Source organism: Aspergillus pseudodeflectus (assembly GCF_044049435.1).
Source record: "Aspergillus pseudodeflectus strain CBS 756.74 chromosome Unknown BJX68scaffold_37, whole genome shotgun sequence".
NCBI classification, from domain to species: Eukaryota; Fungi; Ascomycota; class Eurotiomycetes; order Eurotiales; family Aspergillaceae; genus Aspergillus; species Aspergillus pseudodeflectus.
The window spans coordinates 147,173-167,727 of record NW_027263813.1 but is presented as its reverse complement, the minus strand read 5'-3'; the positions used below and the strand labels follow the sequence as shown (position 1 = coordinate 167,727).

The 20,555-nt window shown below is 48.9% G+C and overlaps 9 protein-coding genes across 9 annotated transcripts; 4 read left to right on the top strand and 5 right to left on the bottom strand.

The window, feature by feature from the left end:
• Nucleotides 1–19: 19 nt before the first annotated feature.
• On the top strand, nucleotides 20–1,306 carry BJX68DRAFT_242190 (putative NADH-ubiquinone oxidoreductase 21 kDa subunit). Its single transcript, XM_071040944.1, has 4 exons — nucleotides 20–87; nucleotides 160–235; nucleotides 295–788; nucleotides 850–1,306. The coding sequence occupies exons 2-4, from the start codon at nucleotides 176–178 to the stop codon at nucleotides 872–874; spliced, it is 579 nt and encodes a 192-aa protein (XP_070896598.1). The 5' UTR covers nucleotides 20–87; nucleotides 160–175; the 3' UTR covers nucleotides 875–1,306.
• BJX68DRAFT_242188 (DUF1761 domain-containing protein) lies at nucleotides 1,307–2,562 on the bottom strand. The gene is made up of 3 exons (XM_071040943.1): nucleotides 1,999–2,562; nucleotides 1,630–1,934; nucleotides 1,307–1,563 (listed from the first exon to the last, which is right to left on the bottom strand). The coding sequence occupies exons 1-3, from the start codon at nucleotides 2,012–2,014 to the stop codon at nucleotides 1,429–1,431; spliced, it is 456 nt and encodes a 151-aa protein (XP_070896597.1). The 5' UTR covers nucleotides 2,015–2,562; the 3' UTR covers nucleotides 1,307–1,428.
• Nucleotides 2,563–2,813: 251 nt separating this feature from the next.
• On the top strand, nucleotides 2,814–3,666 carry BJX68DRAFT_269201 (putative methyltransferase-domain-containing protein; the record flags this gene model as incomplete). The annotated part of the gene is made up of 2 exons (XM_071046274.1): nucleotides 2,814–3,064; nucleotides 3,180–3,666. 2 exons carry the CDS (start codon nucleotides 2,814–2,816, stop codon nucleotides 3,664–3,666), a joined length of 738 nt encoding a protein of 245 aa, XP_070896596.1.
• Nucleotides 3,667–3,730: 64 nt separating this feature from the next.
• On the bottom strand, nucleotides 3,731–5,987 carry BJX68DRAFT_134901 (rRNA-processing protein MPP10). The gene has a single exon (XM_071036362.1). The coding sequence runs from the start codon at nucleotides 5,860–5,862 to the stop codon at nucleotides 3,796–3,798; it is 2,067 nt and encodes a 688-aa protein (XP_070896595.1). The 5' UTR covers nucleotides 5,863–5,987; the 3' UTR covers nucleotides 3,731–3,795.
• A 225-nt stretch (nucleotides 5,988–6,212) lies between these two features.
• Nucleotides 6,213–7,461, bottom strand: BJX68DRAFT_242181 (NuoB/complex I 20 kDa subunit family protein). Its single transcript, XM_071040942.1, has 4 exons — nucleotides 7,302–7,461; nucleotides 7,064–7,250; nucleotides 6,648–7,003; nucleotides 6,213–6,590 (listed from the first exon to the last, which is right to left on the bottom strand). Exons 1-4 carry the CDS (start codon nucleotides 7,342–7,344, stop codon nucleotides 6,496–6,498), a joined length of 681 nt encoding a protein of 226 aa, XP_070896594.1. The 5' UTR covers nucleotides 7,345–7,461; the 3' UTR covers nucleotides 6,213–6,495.
• Nucleotides 7,462–7,845: 384 nt separating this feature from the next.
• BJX68DRAFT_134872 (uncharacterized protein) lies at nucleotides 7,846–8,939 on the top strand. Its single transcript, XM_071036360.1, has 3 exons — nucleotides 7,846–8,060; nucleotides 8,113–8,400; nucleotides 8,509–8,939. Exons 1-3 carry the CDS (start codon nucleotides 8,016–8,018, stop codon nucleotides 8,695–8,697), a joined length of 522 nt encoding a protein of 173 aa, XP_070896593.1. The 5' UTR covers nucleotides 7,846–8,015; the 3' UTR covers nucleotides 8,698–8,939.
• Nucleotide 8,940: 1 nt separating this feature from the next.
• Nucleotides 8,941–10,623, bottom strand: BJX68DRAFT_134875 (ACP S-malonyltransferase). The gene is made up of 3 exons (XM_071036361.1): nucleotides 10,426–10,623; nucleotides 10,245–10,370; nucleotides 8,941–10,187 (listed from the first exon to the last, which is right to left on the bottom strand). The coding sequence occupies exons 1-3, from the start codon at nucleotides 10,445–10,447 to the stop codon at nucleotides 9,136–9,138; spliced, it is 1,200 nt and encodes a 399-aa protein (XP_070896592.1). The 5' UTR covers nucleotides 10,448–10,623; the 3' UTR covers nucleotides 8,941–9,135.
• Nucleotides 10,624–11,171: 548 nt separating this feature from the next.
• BJX68DRAFT_134764 (putative nuclear pore complex subunit Nup133) lies at nucleotides 11,172–15,683 on the top strand. Its single transcript, XM_071036359.1, has 4 exons — nucleotides 11,172–11,639; nucleotides 11,707–11,776; nucleotides 11,829–15,140; nucleotides 15,195–15,683. Exons 1-4 carry the CDS (start codon nucleotides 11,319–11,321, stop codon nucleotides 15,539–15,541), a joined length of 4,050 nt encoding a protein of 1,349 aa, XP_070896591.1. The 5' UTR covers nucleotides 11,172–11,318; the 3' UTR covers nucleotides 15,542–15,683.
• Nucleotides 15,684–17,566: 1,883 nt separating this feature from the next.
• BJX68DRAFT_242167 (S-methyl-5-thioribose-1-phosphate isomerase) lies at nucleotides 17,567–19,744 on the bottom strand. The gene is made up of 2 exons (XM_071040941.1): nucleotides 18,855–19,744; nucleotides 17,567–18,795 (listed from the first exon to the last, which is right to left on the bottom strand). The coding sequence occupies exons 1-2, from the start codon at nucleotides 19,379–19,381 to the stop codon at nucleotides 18,183–18,185; spliced, it is 1,140 nt and encodes a 379-aa protein (XP_070896590.1). The 5' UTR covers nucleotides 19,382–19,744; the 3' UTR covers nucleotides 17,567–18,182.
• Nucleotides 19,745–20,555: the final 811 nt, after the last annotated feature.

Below are 20,555 nucleotides of genomic sequence, written 5' to 3'. Positions count from 1 at the left end.
CTTGACTGCCGCTCGCTGTTCCTCAGTCAATTCCTCAACAACAGACCAGTAATACCCTCTTAATTCCTAGCCATCTTCAGGGATAAGGTAAAATTCCGCACGCCACAACTGGAATCAATTTCTTTGAAGCGACCCCCACTAAGATCGTGTATCAAACAGAGCGCTCAGAAGCACCATGGCCCGCAACGTCGTGAAGGCGGCCAAGTCGGCCTCGACTGTTGTCTCAATCAACCATGTATAATCCACCTTCCATAGACAGTCAATGCCCATCCTCCTAACATTGTTTGATTCCAGAAATACTCCGTCCAATCCACAGGCCTATGGGAACGCCTCCGCCGCCTACTTGCCATCGATCCCGAGCGTTCAACTGGTGTCCCATTGAACTCGCAATTTCGTCTTCCAACGCCCGGTTCCCTTCCTCCCCAATCATACGATGACCCTGTCACTCTCCCAGCCGGCGATATTGCCGACAACCCATACTGGAAGCGCGACGTCCGCCGAAACTACCCCCGAGTCAGCACAGTGAACCAGGCCGACGCCGTTGGCCTTCTCACCGTCGGAAGCCAGGCGGCGCCGAAAGATGAGATTCTGAAAATTGGCGAAGCGGGTGAGAAGCAGCTCGTTTCTGTCAAGCAGGAGGGTGAGGAGCGCGGTCTGGCTGGCTTGTTCGAGAAGGATAAGGCGGGTATCAAGGGTGTTTTAGGCCCCAATGGTCTCCCGCCATTGCCTGCTAACCTGAACTCGGCCTCAAAGTACCAGATCGACAGCGATCATGGTTACCCCAATGTGTATGATGCCCTCTTCATTTAACTGCTGCTATGCTAGTATATTGAGCTAATGGTATACCAGGTATCCCTGCCGTACTTTCGTTTAAATGCTTAGACAGTCCTTGTTAGAGGCAATGTATTTTTCTCACTCTTCTGTACCTCGTCTCCAACGGTGACCAAATCGTTCTTGCTCGAGGGCACAGCCAAGTCGCATGAAACGCCATCCTCAGCCTAGGAGCTGTGGCCAGATAGGTGAAAGATTCAAATCTTGGTTCACGGTGTATCTCTAGGATATATACGAGTCCCACTGTCTCAGTATGATGTGAAATATCGCGCCGCACCGATGAGAAAACCACGTTGACATTTAAGACTTTCAGCAATGTCGTCAGCCGCTCGAGGCCATCTGTGCGTACTTGAAGTTTCAAAACAGCAGACGTTTAGCTCGTCCCATCATCGTCCTGGGCAAGTGTAACCGCAGGATAAAGTGCCATATTACTTCCTCTGCCTCGATCTCACATACGCCAATTGATGCAATAGGAGGGTTATTGAGAGTATGGTTGTTTATTGTCTCAAACTAATGGCTATGAACATAATAGAAACATGACGGAATACGCTCCCGGGGACATATCCCTAACGACGGCAAACGGGTTCAGAAGCCCATTTAGTCAAAAGGATTCGTGCGAGTACCCCACCAGGTTAGGAACAAGCTCAACCCAACCGTTTCAAACACCCTTGCGACAGCGCCGACGGCAACCGTATCAAGGGGCCTCTTCTCGGTAAAGATCTGGCTGAGGAACTGTGCAGTAGTGGTCAGTACTTGTAGACAAAAAAAGTTAGGAGTGTAATCGCGCGGGCGACATACACTAGGGGCGGAACTGGCAAAAAAGATCAAGCTTCCGAGGTAGGCAGCACCCTTGTAGCTGAGGGTGCCTGTTGCGTTGATCAAGGCGGCAACTCCATAGGTCTGCACAGCGCTTCCAACCAAAGAGCTACCCCAGGCCGCCGCAGCGCCGGCGGCCTCCTTAGACTTGATGAAGTCCTCCTTCGAGTTCGCGGCCTGAGCGCGGTGGTATGTGTCTCCGAAGACTGGGGCGAGGATTCCCAGAGAAGCAGTGTGGGTGAAGGCGGCGCCGGCCGCGATGGCCGAGGGCTTAACAGGAGGGAGATCTAATCGTCATCATTAGTTTTGGTTGGGGAGGGGGTGGGGGGGCAAACGGTGCGAACAACGCACAGTGGAGAGTGGCCATTGCGTGAGTTGTCAAGCTATAGGATCGGTGGTGTAGATGCGTTGAGATAGTCAATTGTAGATGGTATTTTCTGGGACACTGTACTTCTTAAATAAACCTTCAGCCAGCTTCAAGTGACATAATGCGGCGTATGCTGGATAGCGCCATACAAGACCACACCCATCGTTGCATCACAGCTCGTTCTTGGATTGTAAGTGACGTCGTCATGATTCAAAGGAGGAGTTGAAGGGGTAATTTGGGACTGGGGAGCGCATAGCTAGTTCTAAACCAATGATCTGGGCTGACCATGTGGGCTTGGGGGTTCATGATGTGGAGGAAAGCCAGTATGACGTCAGATTGCCTGAAAAGCTGTGGTGACTTGCAGGAAAAGTCCAGACTCTCTGCCTGCCCAGGTGGCCTGTCGATCGCACCTGTTGCCCATTGTGGCTGAAGACTTGGATTGCAAGCCGTGGTGGCCCTTTCCTTGCTGTACCAGCTGTCCCAAGCGTCACCCTTTCTCACGACGTCCTATCTAGCATCATTAGGTGCTCAAGGCGAACATGGTGAACCTTGAACTTGTTCCCCTACTAGTAGTCGTAGACCCGTGCAGGTGGCTCGATGCCTGCAATGGAAGGTTCCGCCCAAGCTAAGCCTCTATCGGAGTTCAGCCAATAGGAACAACGCACACGCATTGAATTTGTGCTTCGTTTTGGAGGGGACAATGGAAGGTTTCTGGAAATCGTGAAAAAAAATAACCCAGCATCTTTCATCTCAGACTTCCCAAAATCTTACAAAGGCATTTCCACGAGTCTTTTCCTTTATGTCGGACTCGAGCCGCCCGGGTTCGGCCAACTCCAGTGATACCTTTAATATAAGCGAGTCCTTGGTGCCACCAAGAGAACTCAAAACAGCAGGTCAGAGCCATGTTTCTTTTGACGGGCTTCTACAACAGCCTCTGCTGCTCAAGGAGGACCTGAAGGAAGGATGTGGCGGCCAGCTCTGGCCTGCTGGCATGGTCCTCGCCAAATATCTCCTTCGTCGACATCAGTCAACGCTCGTTGATAAGACAATGTCCGTTCTTCTATCACCTCCCTCTGACCTTTCTGCTGTCGAACTATACAACAGATGAACATGGCCTCATCTGATGGCCTGGAGATCCAACTGTTTACTAACTCGTGGAATGCAGTGTTGAGCTTGGAGCTGGCGGTGGGCTCGTGGGTCTAGCCATTGCTTCTGGGTGTAAAATCGGCCCATCTCCCATCTACATCACAGATCAATCGCCAATGCTCTCTCTTATGGAAGCAAATATCGTGCTCAATAGCCTGTCTTCTACCGTACAGGCTGCGGTCCTAGACTGGGGCGAACCGATTCCGAATATTATTCCAAAGCACCCAGACATCATTCTCGCCGCTGACTGCGTCTACTTTGAACCCGCCTTCCCTCTTCTAATATCGACCCTGCACGAGCTTCTAGGTCCCGATTCAGTTTGCTACTTTTGCTTCAAGAAACGCAGACGGGCAGATCTACGATTCTTGAAGATCGCCAAAAAAGCGTTCCAACTCTCCGAAATCAGCGATGACCCAGATGCGGAAACCTATAAGCGAGAGAATATCTTTGTTTACGCTATCCGTTCAAAATTGGGCACCAACAGCAAAAATATTGCTAGATGCTAGAGATAAGGGGGTGTCATATGAATAGTGGGAACGGCGGGGCCTGCGTAGGCATCAATACATATAGCATATGGATTTATTGCTTCTCGAGGCGGAGGTACTCAGGCCTCTCAACCGCTCTGAGATGAAGAACTATAATTTCATGGCATGAGCGCCACTCCTATCGCCCTTTCCAGTAACCTTGCTCCCATCGAGATCCGTCATTTCACCTCCTTTTCCAATCACCTTAACACCTCCCTTCTTGAGATCCGACACAATCTGCTGCTTCTCGGCCGCCTTGCCAGACCGTTGCTTGGTCTGCTCAGCAGAGGCTTGGCTTTGCTTCTTCTGCCGCCTTCTCAACCTGGCCTTGTCTTCCCGAGACATCTCCTCCTTCGTGATCGGCACCCCATTTCTCATTACAACCTCGCCGGTTGTCCTAGCAGTCTCGCCAGGAGCGTAAATCTCCTGAGGTGCGAGCGCCGCCGATGCACGTACAGCGCCACTAGCAGTGGGCTGCGCATCCTCCATTGTGATCGTTGCGACATCAGTAACCACATTGATGCTTGCTTGTGGTGCCTTGGGCTTGTAGTGCCAGTTAGAAAGTGTATCCAACTGGGAGGTGATATCTCGCCAGAGATTGGTGATCTCGGTATGCTCTTTCAAAAGTTTCTGGCTCTTGGGGTCGACGTAGTTCGCATCTGTAGCCCGGAGGTGATCTGTTTCGTATAACTCTGCAAGACTCTGTTGGGGTTTGCCGTCCTCGAGTTCAACTCGCGCCTTCTGGGCGCTCTGCCTGTCTGGCAAGCCAGGCCGGCGACGTATGACTTCATCAAACTCTTTGGCAATAATTCGCCGTCTGACCAGCTCCTCGATACTTTCCGACAGCTCTGTGGTCACCACTGGAACCGGCTTTCCAATCCTTTCAAAATCCAAATCTTCTTCTATGAGTGAGTTCATGGGTCTTTCTACCGCCCTAGCCTCTCCGGATAACATCCATTCTTTCTTCGCGACGTTGGCGGCTTCCAGGCGACGAATTTCGTCTGCGATGCGGGAGCGCTGCTTTTCGTGCGTTGACCGACTTGTTTGGGAGGATTCTGGTTTTCTTGACTCGTCTTCGCTTTCTTCTGCGGATTCTTCATCATCAAACAGGTCCCGTCGAACATCCGCCATTGCACGATCAATATCATTTTCAGATATCTCCGTCGGTTGTGTTTTAGGTAGTAGACGTGATCTTTTCTTCGACGCTTTACGGGGCGGGGGCGCAAAGAAATCGGCATACATAATATCGCTCGTATTGGAGAAACCCGCCCCAAGAGCAGAGATGGGAGAATCATCTTCCTCTAGATCGGACTCTGAGTCTGCCCCTATGTTGTCGAAAGTCGGGCCGTCCTCCTCGTCGCTTTCACTCATGCTGCCGTCAAACTTGTCGGTCTGTTTCTGGGACGAAAGACTCGATGCTCCTGCACCCATAGGATCCGCGTGCCAATCAACTTCCTCCTCATCGCTTTCGTCATCCACGTCACCCCGGGCATCTTGTCTTTCGAAAAGCTCGGTTTGTTTGTTGAAATCGTCGATAGAGAAAAACCCATCATTCAAGCCGAACCGATCCTCGACATAGGTGGCATCGTTACCGGCATTTTCGTCGGCGTCGCTTTCGTTTGATAACTCTTCCTCGCTGCCGCTCTGGGAGATCTCTGCTTCAGAGTTCAACTCTTCCTCCTCAATCTGGTCATGATCAGATCCGTCCAGACTGCCCTCCAAGTCGCTGGCAGAGCTGTCATCCTCCATGTCTTCATCTTGCGATACACCATCGAAAGACATTGAATTTTGCGACAGCTCGCTGGCAGGCTGATCTATGCTTTGAGCCCATAGTGAGTAGTCGCGCTCGATTTCCTGGTCCGTTGAATCAAAGATACGTAAAGCTTGCTCCCAGATTTGGTCCGAACTGAATCCATCAACATATAGCTGTTTCAACTGTAGAACATTTGCAACGTCGTCCTCAGCTCCGGATCGTTTCCGTTTTCTATTGTCTCGCTGTCGGGTAGTTTGGGAGTCGCTGACGGAAACAGCAAGTGAGTCCAGATAGTATTTGGCGGTATCCAATATTCCTGTTCGCAGTTTTTTATTGGGGCGAAGAAAGTCCCAGGGTGTTGAGAGGGCCAAGTTGAGAGGTACATAAGCTGGGTCTTCACCCAGAGTAGAATTACTCGGCGGCATCGTGGGGTGTCGCGAATTGCTATCAAGGAAAAGAAAAACTCTTTGATCAGAATGACAATGCAGCCCTCGCTCAACTGATCAACAAGGTCTGTTTATCGGTCATCTGAAAACTTGGTGATTTCAAGTCTACCGCCTTGACTAGAGAAAAAAAAAGGTAGCAGAATTATTCGGCTAGCCACTTCCGGAGTGGTGGCAGAAAGAGAAAGCTAACCTTAATAGTAGTAGTGTCCTCGCCGAGGTCCAAGATGATAATCTTATAATCGCCTACGCATATTGACTGCTCAATCATGGATATCCACGGTACAGATATTTTCTCAACGTCCCAAAAGGAGCATCGTTGTATCTCCGTTGTCTAGTCATTTCTTAAAGCTTCAATGGATAGGGCTAAGTACCCTGCGGCGTCGTCTTGCCCCCGCGAAGCAACCATCACGGACAGCTTACTCGGGCCCAATATAAGATACCATTGGCCCAGAATCACGTCAGCGCCGGATTGTATGAACGGCCTTTGCAATAGCAATGGGCAAAATTTGTACATTAACCTTGGTAAAAGAAATCTAATGTCACATCGCAATCTCTGGACCACGAGTCCCCATGCTAACCAGACAAAATTCTTTGGAAAAGAGAGAAAGAAAATCAACGCCGGTACCACATGCGGGTTATCCTTGTGTGCCGCATTTTCTTCTGAAGTTGGAAAATTCCATACATCAGCGCCTCCGAAGTAGGCGGGCCTTGATGGAACCGTTAGTTGCAAAGCGAGCGCAAGTGGAAAGAGGGGACCAACATACAACCAGGAACATAAACATCAACAGGGACAATCCGGTCGCAGCCGCGGACAACAGAGTAGCTGTAATGGTAGTAGCCGCCACCGTTGGCGCAGCTTCCCATACTAATAACCCACCGAGGATCGGGCATTTGATCATATACCTGTCGAAGGGCCGGTGCCATCTTATTCGTCAATGTACCCGCGACAATCATGACATCGGATTGTCGAGGCGAGGCTCTGAAAATGATACCGAGACGATCCTGATCGTACCGGGGTGTGGACAGGTGCATCATCTCGACGGCACAGCAGGCAAGTCCAAAGGTCATGGGCCATAGAGAACTCTGGCGAGCCCAGTTCGCAACTTGGTCAAGTGTCGTCCTGTTAACATGCCATTAGTCAACAATTTCCCAGTAGAACAATCGCATCAAGACCACACACAGGACATATTGCATCGCGCCCTCTTTCTTCTCCTGGCTCGGCAAGGGCACCTCCCTCCGGGCCTTGCCGGAGGCAGTCAGTCCAGCATTGCCCCGCTGTTCGAGAGCCGTCGCAGCTTTGGTTGAGGATGTCGACAAAAGAGCGACTCGGGGAAGTCGAGAGGCGCACAGCGCTTGATCAGGAAGCACTATCGGACGTGATGAGCGGAGTGACCAATGGCGATAATGCGAATACATACCACGAAGGGTGCGCGGGAGAGCACGCCCCGATAGTGACAGCATCTTGAGAATGTCGCTAGGTATATGTCCGGACTGTCAGAAGTAAGCGAGGTCTTTAGGGAATTGGGGAGACCATGGGGCTTGATTCTCTAATTGATTGGAGGCGAATTGACGGACAAAAGGTTAGTCCTGCTCCAAAGATTCTCCTGCGCTACTGGTCATAGTGGACTCCCGAACCGAGCTAGTTACCTGTGGACTGTGGAAGCGTGGCTGGGGAATTACAAAGACTGGAGCTTTCATTGGGCAGCACACTAATGTGATCAAACACCAGCTACGTGCTACTCCTATCATTGATAGGGAGGATGAACACCTTCTTAGGTACCTACAATGCATATATGTTAGCTAATCAAGCATCAAGAGATGTTCCAGTATTTTCAGGGCTTGCAGGATACTAGTGGCTCAATCTCGAACCCTCAACCTAAACCAGCGCTGCTTTTTGATTAGGGCGGCAAGGCTCCGCACGCACAAGAACGGTGGCTGGTCAGTAGTCATCTTACTCTGTAATATCAGCCAGATCGCAAAACACTCTAACACGTACATAAAGAGATTCCAAGCTTCCTACTGTTATTGCCTTGCTTTCTTGGTATCAGTACAATAAACATCTCAAGTCCGGGCGTGACACTGTGTTTTGTCTGCAGAGAGGTACATGAAAGGAAGAGACCCTCTCTTGTACAATGTCAGGACCAAAAATCGCCTGTATTGGTGTTATCGGAAAGAGCGTAGGATAATGCCTTGCATCTCACACAGAGCTGAGAGCTGACGTCTTCAAAGGACAACCCGCTGCATTTGTCCCTTTTCCCTCCGTATCTGAATGCGACCATTGAGTTCTCGTTTCTATTGAACTCCTCTCTTGATATATTTGAAATACGCCAGAAGCAGACCTCTATCGATCAGGATCTTGGGCTACTCCATGCCGTTGATGAGCGGCTAGCATCTTATGGCTGGCTGACAACTACTGGTATCAAATTCATCATCGTTGTTGACTTTATCGGTGACCAGGATGCCAACGATGCTCGGGGGGCTACACGGCCTAACTTTAGGGAATCAGATCTAAAACATGTATGTTCTCCAGAGTCATGGCACTTTGATACTACTTTCCAGATTCTTCTCACCGTCTGCTTCTGGACCTGCACGTTCGAAAAGTCCAGGGTTGCTAACATCCCGCAGGCCTTTCGAGCGCTCCAAACTGCTTATATACAGCTTCTGCAAAATCCCTTTTATTCCCCGGATAGCCATGCCACCATGACCAACGGGGCTCTACAGGCTGCGAAGTTATCGCATATTACGGACCAGAAGTTCATCGCCGAGGTCAACCGAATAGGAAGTTCCTGGACGCCCGGCGCTACTAGTCTATAAGACTCTCGCCCTGAGTACTGAGCACCGAAGGTGCGATGTACGAGGATACCCCAGTATTATCTTCTTAACTATTGCCTGGTCCCTACATCTCTCGTCCTTAGGGCAGTAGAATTAGCGTTATGCTCCTAGCTTTCGAATGTATTATACCCCAATAAGCCCTATGTTGCTAGTTAATGTGTCGCGTCGAAGCGAGCATACGTCGTGATATATTACAACGACACGGCGTGACCATCTAAATCTGTCATCATCAGTAGCATGGGTATGTATAGGTGGTTAACAGTTTTTATACTAAAAGTTTGCCCACCAGCAAAGGGCTGCTGGACTAGTACTTTGAGTGATATACAATATAACACCAACAAAGATGTATGATGACCGGTAGCAGAATATTTACTAAAACAAGCTATGCACATGGTATCACTAATAGGTTCAAGGCCAAGCTCATTCAGGCACCATCTCACGTTCTGTGTCTTCCAGAGCCACAAGAATATCCTCGACATCCCGAGCATCGCAGATAGCCCAGACGCCACCCCCTTTAGCCATTACCCTACCTACCTCTTTCCCGACCAAATTGCGACCAACTTTCCCTGGGCCAACTCCGATCCAACGCTTTACCCCTCGCTCCTGATCTAGATACCGGATACTATCCCACCATTTCACGGTATCAACACATTGTTGGGACAGCAATTCCCGTAGTCTGTCTTCTGAAGCAAATGGGCGCCCCGATATATTGGACACACAGGGTATATCCGCGGGGAAAGTGATGGGAATTTCGCGCAGGGCGCTCCTCATGTAATCTGCGGCTGGTGCCATTATAGGATTGTGAAATGGACTTTCGCTTTTCAATCTCACTGCACGGGGATCATGACCGCTAAACTGGCGTAGTTGGATCAGAAGAGTCCTGATTTTCTCAATGCTGCCACTGAGAACTATTTGGTTTTTGGAGTTGATATTTGCGATGACCACTTGTTGGATTGGCGGCAAGCCGAAATTCGAGGAATCGTCGTGAAAGTCTGATGGTGAAGGGTTCAAGAATTCGTTAATAGTATTCAGCAGTCCATCCATGTGCTCTGGTTCGCACACCAGTGCGATCATTCCATAATCTTCACCGCTTTCACTAGCAGCCTGTTTTGTACACTGAGACATGATTTCAGCTCGGCGCCGAACCAATTTCAAAGCATCACTGAAGCGGATATACCCTCCTGCTACCAACGCGGAGAATTCCCCCAAACTATGCCCAAGCGTTACATCCACCCGTGCCTTTGTATCAAAGGCGAATTTCGATTCTAGTATGCGGAGGATTAACACGGACGTTGCCATTATGGCAGGCTGTGAGTTCTCGGTCTTATTCAACTCCGAGTTCGGGCCTTCGGCGATGATTCGTGATAGATTGAATCCCAGAATGGAGTCCATCTCGTCGAGGAATCTGCTCGCAATGTGCGGGAAGCCGTCAATCCACGGGCGCGTCATTCCGACTCTCTGTACTCCATGTCCTTGACTTAGGTAAGCCATGTGTAAGGCAGTGTAAGGAGCAGACAGGAATGACTTACCAGGAAAGAAGAGGGCAGTGCGCAGTGGCCTCGTGGGATTAGAATTCGCGGCGCATCGTGTTTGGGTTTTCGCAGTAGAAGGTGCCTTGTAAATGCCATGATGCAGAGCTTCCCCAAAGCAACCACCTATGCCTGGTCAGTTTACTGAGGTAGGTGACCTTAAGGAAAGGCGTATCCTCACCTCTCCTTAAATATGTAGACATCCTCTGAAGGTCATAGATAAGAGCAATGAGCGTCCTGAGAATGGGCGTAGACAGATAATTGAAAGAGGCAAAGAGTATGCATTATGAGTTGCTAGTCTTGGTATCAACCTGCGCCAACAGGCAGGCAAAACATCCCTCTAATCCGAGACAGAGATGTTTGTGAAGATGGCATAACACATTGCGGATGCCAAAGGTCATGTGATGCCACAACCGCGGGGAATAACTCCACAGCCCACTATGTACTAGTTCAGTTTAGTGCTGGTGGCCTACAGAGTCGAGAGTACTCGGTAGTGCTTAATCCATCATCCACGGTGATATGGGGTCACTCAACTTTTGAGCTTCCGGGCAAAGGATGTATCTGCGACAACTAACGTAGTACCAATATAGCCTGTTCATAAACTAGCTAATATAGATAGCAAATTAGGATTTTCCTATGCTGCGCCGCTAGACCTTGACTATGATAAATGATACGTCTAATAGTGCGAGACGCTGGTAACGAGGTTTAGAACCAAGACACAGTTTATGTTTTTCGTATACTAACAATTACTGGGTACTCAAACTTCAATCTGTGAATACTCACTATGAAGGTCGGACCTTGGAGCTTAAGCTAATGAATCGCACTCACCGCCGAGCGTTAGCTGAATATGATTGGCGGATTTTACGGCTCGTGAATATTTTTGACTTTGGCGACCGACCGCCTTCAAGTAAAAGCAACAACATTGTCTGGCACTGGATGACCGAGAAGATCAATTCAAGACAACAAGCAGCCTGAACATACCTTGTGTGTCAAAGCTAGCTCTCCCCCAATGTGCGAGATCAATCTGAGATCTACCTTTTGAATCCGTCTAGCTCGTTAGCGTGTGATACGACTATGTTTGCGCCGAAAGCTGCAACGTCTACGGCATCCCTGCGAAACCCGCGAAGACGCCAGCGTACAAGCTCTGGCGAGTCTATAAAGCCACCAAATGCTAAAAGGCAACGATCAATTCTTCGTCAAAACGAGACCTTCAAGACTGCGGACCTAACAGAGCGCGAGCCTGATTACAGATCGTTGGAGCACCCTACCCCGACTGGCCCAGGTGATGCAGACGCTACACTTACGAGCGATGGTGATATCCAAAGGAGTATCCCGATAAGGACGACGAAGAAACACGAGAAGCGAAAGGGTGACACTATCAACCCCGTCGTATTAGTTCGTCGGACCCTTCTCCGTATTCAGCTCTTTCTCATTACTTCGGCTAACGCGGTTACGTGCCTAGTCCAAAACAGATTTCTATACAGTGTCACAGCTGCCGTCCCTTCCAGATCAGATCCGTAGCCTTCAGCCAGGTACGTTCGGCGATAGTCTTGAATGCAGTAAGCCATTAACGCCCTGGAACAGAGCCTAGCAGATGTTACTTCGCGTCATGTCAAGGGTATGGGCTTGTTATTACGCATTCTGAGGCCATCATTTGGCCATACTCGGTCTTGACCTCGTCACCCTCGCCAGCCGACGTGTTTCGCCTTCCGATACCTGAAAAGTACAGTGATGCCAGTGATATAGCACCTCTTGGGGTTATCTTATCTACTGCAACTAGCCCTATTCCAGGATTGATGCTCTTAATGCCTCATACTGGAAGGATCATATACTGGGAAACTCTGTCTTGCGCCGCATCTCTAGGCCTTCCGAGACAAAAGCAAACAGGGCTCCAGGGTCATATTTCGGGATTGCTCTCGGGTGAATATGCCACAGATATCGTGAATGGAGAGCCTTCCGGTGTCATGGTCACATTCTCATCCGGACGAGTGGCGCATGTGACTTTGAGAGACTCCCAAGGTAAACCAGCTGTGACTGTGAACTTTTTGAGGAATTCATCCAACAGTGGCGGCATCGGGTTCTTTGGCGGTATTAAAAACGTGCTTGGGGGTGGGTTCTGGAGAAAGAAAGTCGCCGCAGTGCGTGCGGGCGAGTCCTGCCAACGTGGACAACGAGATATCATAATTGCGACCTCGGCTGGTTTGGTGGAGATATGGGACACACACTGGAACAACGGCAGTATCTTGAAAAGGCAATTCGACATCAAAGAGGACCTGCGTAGGTCTCTCACAGTACACAGCCTGGACCTGAATGATGATTGTGATGTAAAAGTCTGGGATCTCGCGTTTTCTACTCACAAGCAAAATCTCGATGATCAGCAGAGAGACAGCGGGCAATCGTGGCAAGTTGCAGTCTTGGTGGGCCTATTCTCGGGGTCAAATCTTCGTGGCATATTTGTTGTCCAGCTGAGTCTCTCGGAAAGCATTTGCGTCTCATCCACCAACCCTATCAGCCCGCATACAATACCCACGGGCATAGAAGATTTGCGACCTCGTCTATTTATTCCACGGCCTGGTGAAACAGCGTTCATCGTGCTAGGTCAATCGGTCATATTGCTATCATTGGTGGGCGTCGGAGCATCACCCAGTTCGCAACTACTCATTGACAATGGGCAACCCCAGTCCTTTCATGATTCAATCAACTTTCGTTCTGGAAAGGAGTACGAGATCTTAGGTACTGGATTCGAAGATGAAGGTGACGGTGTTTCGTTTCCTGCCTGTTTGGTCATGATTCGAGACTTTGGTGTCATCCGCATTTCAGCTCTTCCTCGGCAGGAAGCTGCAAGCTGTTCGGAAAATGCACAGATCACTGCTCAGCACAAGCTTGAACAAGCGGTCTTCTACGGTACTCTGCTAGGGAACCCGCTCAATCTGTCAAGTAAAGGCGATCTGAACTTCCCTATCAAGGAGATTGAGGAAGCCACTCTGGAAATCTGCCGAGGATTACTCCAGTCCTCCTCAAAATTCATCCCAACCACAGCCATCTCTGTTGATCAGAATCTGAAACTGCGCGCAAAGGCCCTGGATGATCTTTGCCGCCTCTTGCTGGAACAGAATAAAATTCTTGACCGTCGCATCTGGTGGGAATTATTATGGAGCGCAGAGAAAATTGCGGCCCAAAGGGCAATCTGGAAATTGGAAGAGAGCGCCAGAAAATCCAAACCCAGTGGGCCGACGTTCCTTGCCCATGTTCTGTCATCAATGAGCGATAAGTTCAAAACGAAGCCCGAGCAAGGGGGTGAGTTGAGTGATCCAGTACGCCATTGGTTTCTATACGACACCTATCGAATGGAGCACATCGTACCCTGGATTTTCCACGCGATAAAACCTCAAAAAGGCAACGCCTCAAAACAACTGCGCCGAATGTCGGAACACATACTAGAGGCAAGTGAGCTCTCTTTGGCGGTGTTGGAGACAGCATTCAAATACCGAGATGAACATGCAAGCAGGTTTGGGATAGGAGACGGTTACTTGGAAGACGGGGTCTTGATAACCGGTTATGAAGACCTCCCAGAATTCTGGACCTCGTACAGCATCAGTTATTCTGAAACAGGACACTTGTTGGAGGTGGAGCTCGAGAGCTGTAGGGCGTGGATACAGGCGTCAACAGGCACCGATACATCTGACCCGCAACTTATTAGGAAGGTCGCGCGGAACAGCGCTCGGCATCTCCGGGTTCTAGGCCAAATGCACCTGGAACGCACACGATGGCTTTCGGCCCAAGAAGATCAGAAGCTGGTTGACGAAGCTATCGCCATCAAGCAGTCACACACTAAGCAGCGAAGGTGGCATCTGTTCAAATTAGCGGGCATCGGACAATTGGATGACGCTATAAACATTGCCGAGGGTTTCAGAGATATGACTGCTCTAGTAGAGCTCATTATTGAACTTCAAGACCAAAGAAAGGGCGTTATGTTCGCTCAAGACGTCTCTGAAGACTCTTCTAGTAGCAGTCAGACGGCGTCTACGGAACTCGAAATGAAAATAACGCAATATTTCGAGAAGTTTGGCGACGCATGGGCTGACGCCTTCTTTACTCGGCAGATTTCAATGGGTCAATCAGGGATCCTGTTTTCGATGGCAAAATTCCAGCCCTTCGTCACTCGGTTCTTGCACAAGAATCCCGCTTATTCAAAGCTTAGTTGGATAAATGATGTAGTCGGCGACGCCAACTACGAATCCGCTGCTAAGGCATTGGAGAACCTAGCACTTGAACAAGAGCAAGATATCTGGAGTCACCGAGTCGAACTTTCTTTGGCAAAGCTCGCCAACTTAGCAACGTGGGAGAAGCAGGGTGCTTCGAAATCCCAGCCCGTGCAGGACAATGTCAAACGCCTTGAGGACCTTGCTGAGATGGGTGCTGTTCAAGAAGTAATATACGCACATATCTCGCCTATATTGCAAGGCGCCATCGATGAAAAGGCCGAAATCGACCTAGCAATTGACCATTTCGCGATCTCGATTGCTGAAGACCGGCCGTCATTACATGAGTTACTTGGGGAGGCTTTGGCTGGGGTGGTGTCTCGAAGAGTGATGAGCCTCGACCAACTCGTCGATCTATTGACACTAATGGACCTCGGTCAGGACTCAGACTCTGGCCAGAATGATTTCTCTGGAAGGGAATTTTATCTCGCCCTGCGTGTTGTTCGACTTGGTCTCTACGCTAAAGGCGATCCGAATTATAGCCTTGCTCTCCAAAAACTCGTGTGGCGGAGGTGCGTAATTGGTGATAACTGGGATGCTACAGGCAAGGCAGTTGAGCAGATGGGTAGCGACTCTGAAACGCTCTTCTACACGACATCACTGTTCCGTACCCTTGTTCTCTGCCTCAAAGACAGTAGGTTTCCCGCATAAGGAGGCTTCATCGTACCAAAGACTAATCCCATGGCAGGGCAAACTGAGGATAGTCATATTGCTCCGCTTTATCTTCCGACTTCTCCAGAGGAGGTGCTACTGAACGACTCCGACGCCGCCCTTTTAGCATCCCGTTTTCGTCCAGAGCAGCGAGCTCGGATCACTCAGGATCTTGAACATGAGAATTCCATTCTCAACAGGTATATCGAGAAGGGGGGGCTTGGATTCTGGTTCAAAAACCTCCTTGCGTCGGCGGAGAAAGTAACGACAAATTCGATCAGCTCCGAAGCTCTTCCACAGCCCGTCAGCGATGCGGAACTCAAAGAAGATTTCTCCAATGAGACAGGAAGCTCGTTTCGGAAAGAGCGGCTTAGCTGGCTTTAGAGAGGGGACGGAATTAGTGCAACTATCTTAGAGTAATTCAATCCATACTCGTACCGCTCTATCTCGACTCGGGATACTGTACATGCATCCGCTACATCAAGAAGCTGACTCAATTCGAAACTCCGACATCGTAAATAAACATTTCGCATTCAGTCGACATCTACTCTTTGACATGGAAAATCACTTAGCACGAGGGTCTGAAGAGACACCTATCTCACTGTGTATGCAACTGCGCGACGAAGGGTGTTCAATAACTTCAGCCAGCGATATTATTCTGATGATGGATGCCAGTCCTGTTCACGTCGAAACATGCACGCATCATAGCAAATCCATCCATCTACTCCGCAGCCACGTTCCTGTCACCAGATTTGTCAATCTCGCCGCTCACCCCGCTACTAGCACTATCGACTTTGATCACTGGTTCCCCATCAATGCTAGTCTCGGTCACTGGGCCATGCAGATCTTCTTCAAAGACTGGTTCAGGCTCGACAGTCTCAAATTTGGTCTTGAACCCCGAGATTCCCTGAAGACTGCTATTCGAGTGGCGCCGGGTATTCATGAAAGTGTATGCATAATCTTGGACTTCCTCGCCGGATCGTCCCCTGAAAAGAGAAGGTTAGCCAGATCTCGCAGCGTAGGAACCGAAAGTCTATTGGGTGACCGCGACATGGAACTCAAATAGGCTGATGGCGGGAACAGTGAATGGGAAGCCCACCAGTTTCCTTTACCTCCCCCATTCTTCTTGGTCTTTCGAGGATCAGCATCGACAGGGCCAGACTTCGCAAAATAACGAGGTATATTCTCGCTGGGAGCGGTCACGCCGCTCGGGGTAGAGTGGTCACGATCATTGACTTTGTGTGAGCGTGTCACTGCGAGCCGGTCAGCGATACAAGAAACAATCAATGCCACTCAATGCAGTATCGATTGACGTAAAGGAGTGTAAACTGCCTGAAGTTGAACAGTGTCTTTAAGTTATGGCAGAAATACGGGATCATAAAAAGGACTATCAACCGCAGTACGCACTCTTTGGACTAATCAAGTGAGTCGCTCTGTGTGTAGTTGGTTGCGTAGAAAGAGTACTCTGCTTGACTCCTGGATAGGCTCATCAGCTGTGAAGCAGAATGTGTCAAGAAGATCGAGCTCAGTGAGGATGTGGAGAGACAAGGAAGAGGAGATGAATGACTGGTATAGATGTTCGGCTTCGAGGGAGGTCATATGATTACTGCGCTTCCTTTAATGGTTCGGTATCAAATGTCTAGTGGCACAGCAACGCAAACTTTGCGTGCTATAAGTGGAAAAGGAAGAATCCGAGCGACAGCTTATTAAGGTAACTCGGAAATGCAGCTTGTTGCTTGTTCATAAAGTCACTCGCGCGTGCTTAATGCCTCTCTGTTCTTCTATCCTCTGCCCTCTGGTCCTTGCGGGGTGGATACTGAGTAGTATAAGAGAAAAGAACTCATACCAGTTGACTAAGAGAATATGCGTGACAGCTCTCCGTTTGGATTGAGTGAAAAGAGGACAGTGATAGCCAGCTTAACTCGCAGACTTGATTACTTGACATTGAACCCCAGCAGGTGTCTCTTTGTCTGAGAAGGTCTTAGGTAACAGGCTCATGACCTCATAGCTTCGGGCTGTATGCGGGGTAAAGTGCCCGCCCTTGCTGCGAGAAGGTATGATCAATTCCTTTTATTATCGGCCTACTTACTGATGATTGGGGAGCGATGGGAATTAGACAGCCGTGATCATATGACACGAAGATGAGACGAAGGTGAGACGACCATGTTGGCGTCTCTTTAGCTGCTCCTCTTTGCTCGGATAGCAGAAACCGGTCCGACAGCTAGGTTGGCTTGAGCAGGGTTTTGCTCCACATCAATGATGGCCTGGTGGCCATAACCTAAGCAATCCACGGAAGCCGCTTTTAGAACTATGAGGTAGTTACGTATACGAAAGTAGTATGTGTAGGGTTGTACTCCGGAGTACAGACGACCAAGGGCTCGCTGGTGGGGCGCACTGGAGCGACGCGATCCCCATTGCGGAGGCTTACCTACTACTCCGTATTGCCCTAGTACGGAGTCAAGTCGAGCGGCGTGCCTTAAACACAAATCCATCTGATCTCAAGTTTCAGTTTCAATCAACACCTAAGTTCATGCCCTTTTCACCTGCCGTGTGTTTCGCAAATAGTGGCCAAGTTGGGAAAGTCTGGACTTTATAAAGCCTTGCATCCATCGTCCACTAGTCAGGAGGCTCCCCTGCGTCATGCCAGAGTCAACCGGGAATAATAACAGGGCATTCGGCCTTGATGTTGCAGAAGTGAGTGATATACTAAATTGGGCTCTATTGAGCGCGTCGACTATACTTTGACTTCCAGCATTGAACCTTGGAAGAAAGCTACTAACGATTCCATCATGTACAGATACTAAAGGATATTTCCAGGTATGCATCATCTAAGCCCGCGAAATCGAAGAAGGGATTTGACAGTGTCTTGCAGTGGGGAACAGGCTGCATCTATGCTGGAAAAGCAACTGGGTGATCTCGAAAGCAAGATCAACAGCATACTCGATGGATCGCAGATTAATGGCGCTGGTCCAGATCCCCAATCGCTTGGGGAACGTCGTTCGGGCACTTCTACATCAAACCCCACTCACTCGAAAAGCCCTTCCAAATGAAATCGACCATCCGCCCCCTTTTCCGCAACGCCTTTTTCTGTTATGATGCCATCAATCAGCTCTGCCGGCGTAACATCGAAAGCAGGGTTCCAGACGTTGATTCCATCGGCAGCTATCTGAACCGTGCCCAGTCTCGAATCGCCAGTAGCATCATCTTCCTGTGACCCTTTGATCCTTGTTACTTCAGAAGCCGGTCGCTCTTCAATGACGATGTTGTCTCCGGAGTTTGTTGCTAGGTCTATCGTCGTGAGAGGTGCCGCTACAAGGAATTTCACTCGATGATATTTAGCAAGCACTGCGAGGCCGTATGTACCGATTTTGTTTGCGGTATCCCCATTCGCAGCCACCCTATCAGCGCCTACGACGATCGCATTCACACGACCCTCGTTTCTAGCGAGCAACGCCGCCGCCATCGAATCCGTAATTAGAGTGGCAGGGATATTGTCATGAACAAGCTCAAACGCCGTTAGGCGTGATCCTTGGTTGTATGGTCTCGTTTCAGTGCAGTAAGCGTGCTTCAAAACATGACTTGAGTGTAGAGAACGAATGACCCCTAATGCTGTACCGTAGCCCGCGGTCGCGAGTGAGCTGTATTACCGCCAAAGTCAGTCAATCTGTCCGCCGAAAGGAGTCTGTAGTAGACTTACCCCGTATTGCAGTGCGTCAAAACGGTAGCGCCTTGACCTTGTGATGACAGAGCATTTGCCACTATCCACTTGGCACCATTATCGCCAATCCTTGTGTTATCTTCGACGTCTTTTTCCAACATTGCCTCCGCGGCTTGGATGAGAGCACCCGCAACTTCTTGCGGGGTTGACTCGGGTGTTTTCGATTTTTTGGACACAATTGCCTCGAGCTTGCGGGCTGCATCGCTAAGATTTACGGCCGTGGGTCGACTGCTCACGAGATACGCCAACCGCTCAATGATGAATGCTTCAACCTCTTCTGCCCTGGGGGGTAATTTGTTCTCTGTGAGAAGTCCTTGGAGTTCTGATGCCAGTGAGAGAGCTGCAACAATGGCAATGGCAGGTGCCCCTCGAACTTGCATCTTCTTTATGGCCTGCCATCCCTCCTCGCTCGTTCTTATCTCAAAGTACTTTTCAACGAATGGAAGCTGCAATTGATCAATGATGGACAGCTTGCCATCGTTGTACCTGATTGCTTCCAAGACCATGGTGCCAGAGATGTATGAAACTCGCGGTGAAATGGAGATGAGATGTTTGTTGGCCAGTTCCGCTCAAATTCCGGAGGAGGTAGATATATACTGTCGTTTTTAGTGGAGTAAACCACCGAATTGAGAAATTATGACTGAATCTGTCTGTCTGATGTCTGTTGTAGATTGTTCAAAAATTTTGACCTTCTGCCAGTGGCGGGGTAAGTGGGGTCTGGTCCCATGCGTGCGTCTCGTGCGTCCTGGATCCTTGGGTACCCCTGGCCACTGCTTTTTGCGCGTAGAGTAAGGCCTGGCTATACCAAATTCAGACATACCAAATTTCTTGGTATAGCAAGTTGGCCACTATGTTACTGTTAAAATACTGCTAAATTTTTCATTAAACTATTATAATAAATATTTATTAGATTTCTCTATGTCAGAGAGCCGCGCTAAGACACGGGATGCTGTCAGCTAATAGTGTAAGCGGCGAGGTCGGATCGATGTCGGTCTTTACTCGCAGCGGTTGCCTAGCAACGACTAGGATGTCAGGATATAATAAATATACGAAAGAGGAAGGAGAGGTGATTAGTATGCTAATTTAGAAATAAATTACTAGAGAACTAGAAGGACTAGTAATTCTACAAGGTTATATATATAAGATGCCTTTAAAGGTTTCTGTTAGGAACATTTTATAGCGATACTAGTGGTGAACATTGAATATAGCCGATGTTCTGGTGAGCCACCTTTAAAGGGTTTGATATAGTGGCCTAATGGTCCAAGTTTACCTTTTGCACGTGACCCAGAGGTGCGGGTAACAGTTTCTCTATAATTATAATCTTCTATTATTAATATAAGTAAATATATTATATAATATTAATAACTAGGATTACTTTAGTAGTTATATAGCTACCTATTATAAGGCCCTCATGAATATACTTAGACACTTGCTACCTATAGTCCTTAGTCAGCCGATGGGCTAACTAAGCCTATAGAGAACTTCCTCTACTTATAAGGAGTTAATTCTAATATTTAGTATTAATCTACTATTAGATTCTTATTCTTAGGATTAAGCTATTATAATAAGCTATCTATTTTTATTACTATCTTTTATACTACTTATAAATCTTAGAAAGGCTAAGGAAGGATCTTTATAATTTTAATACTTATTACTATAAGTAGTCTATTAGAAGTAATA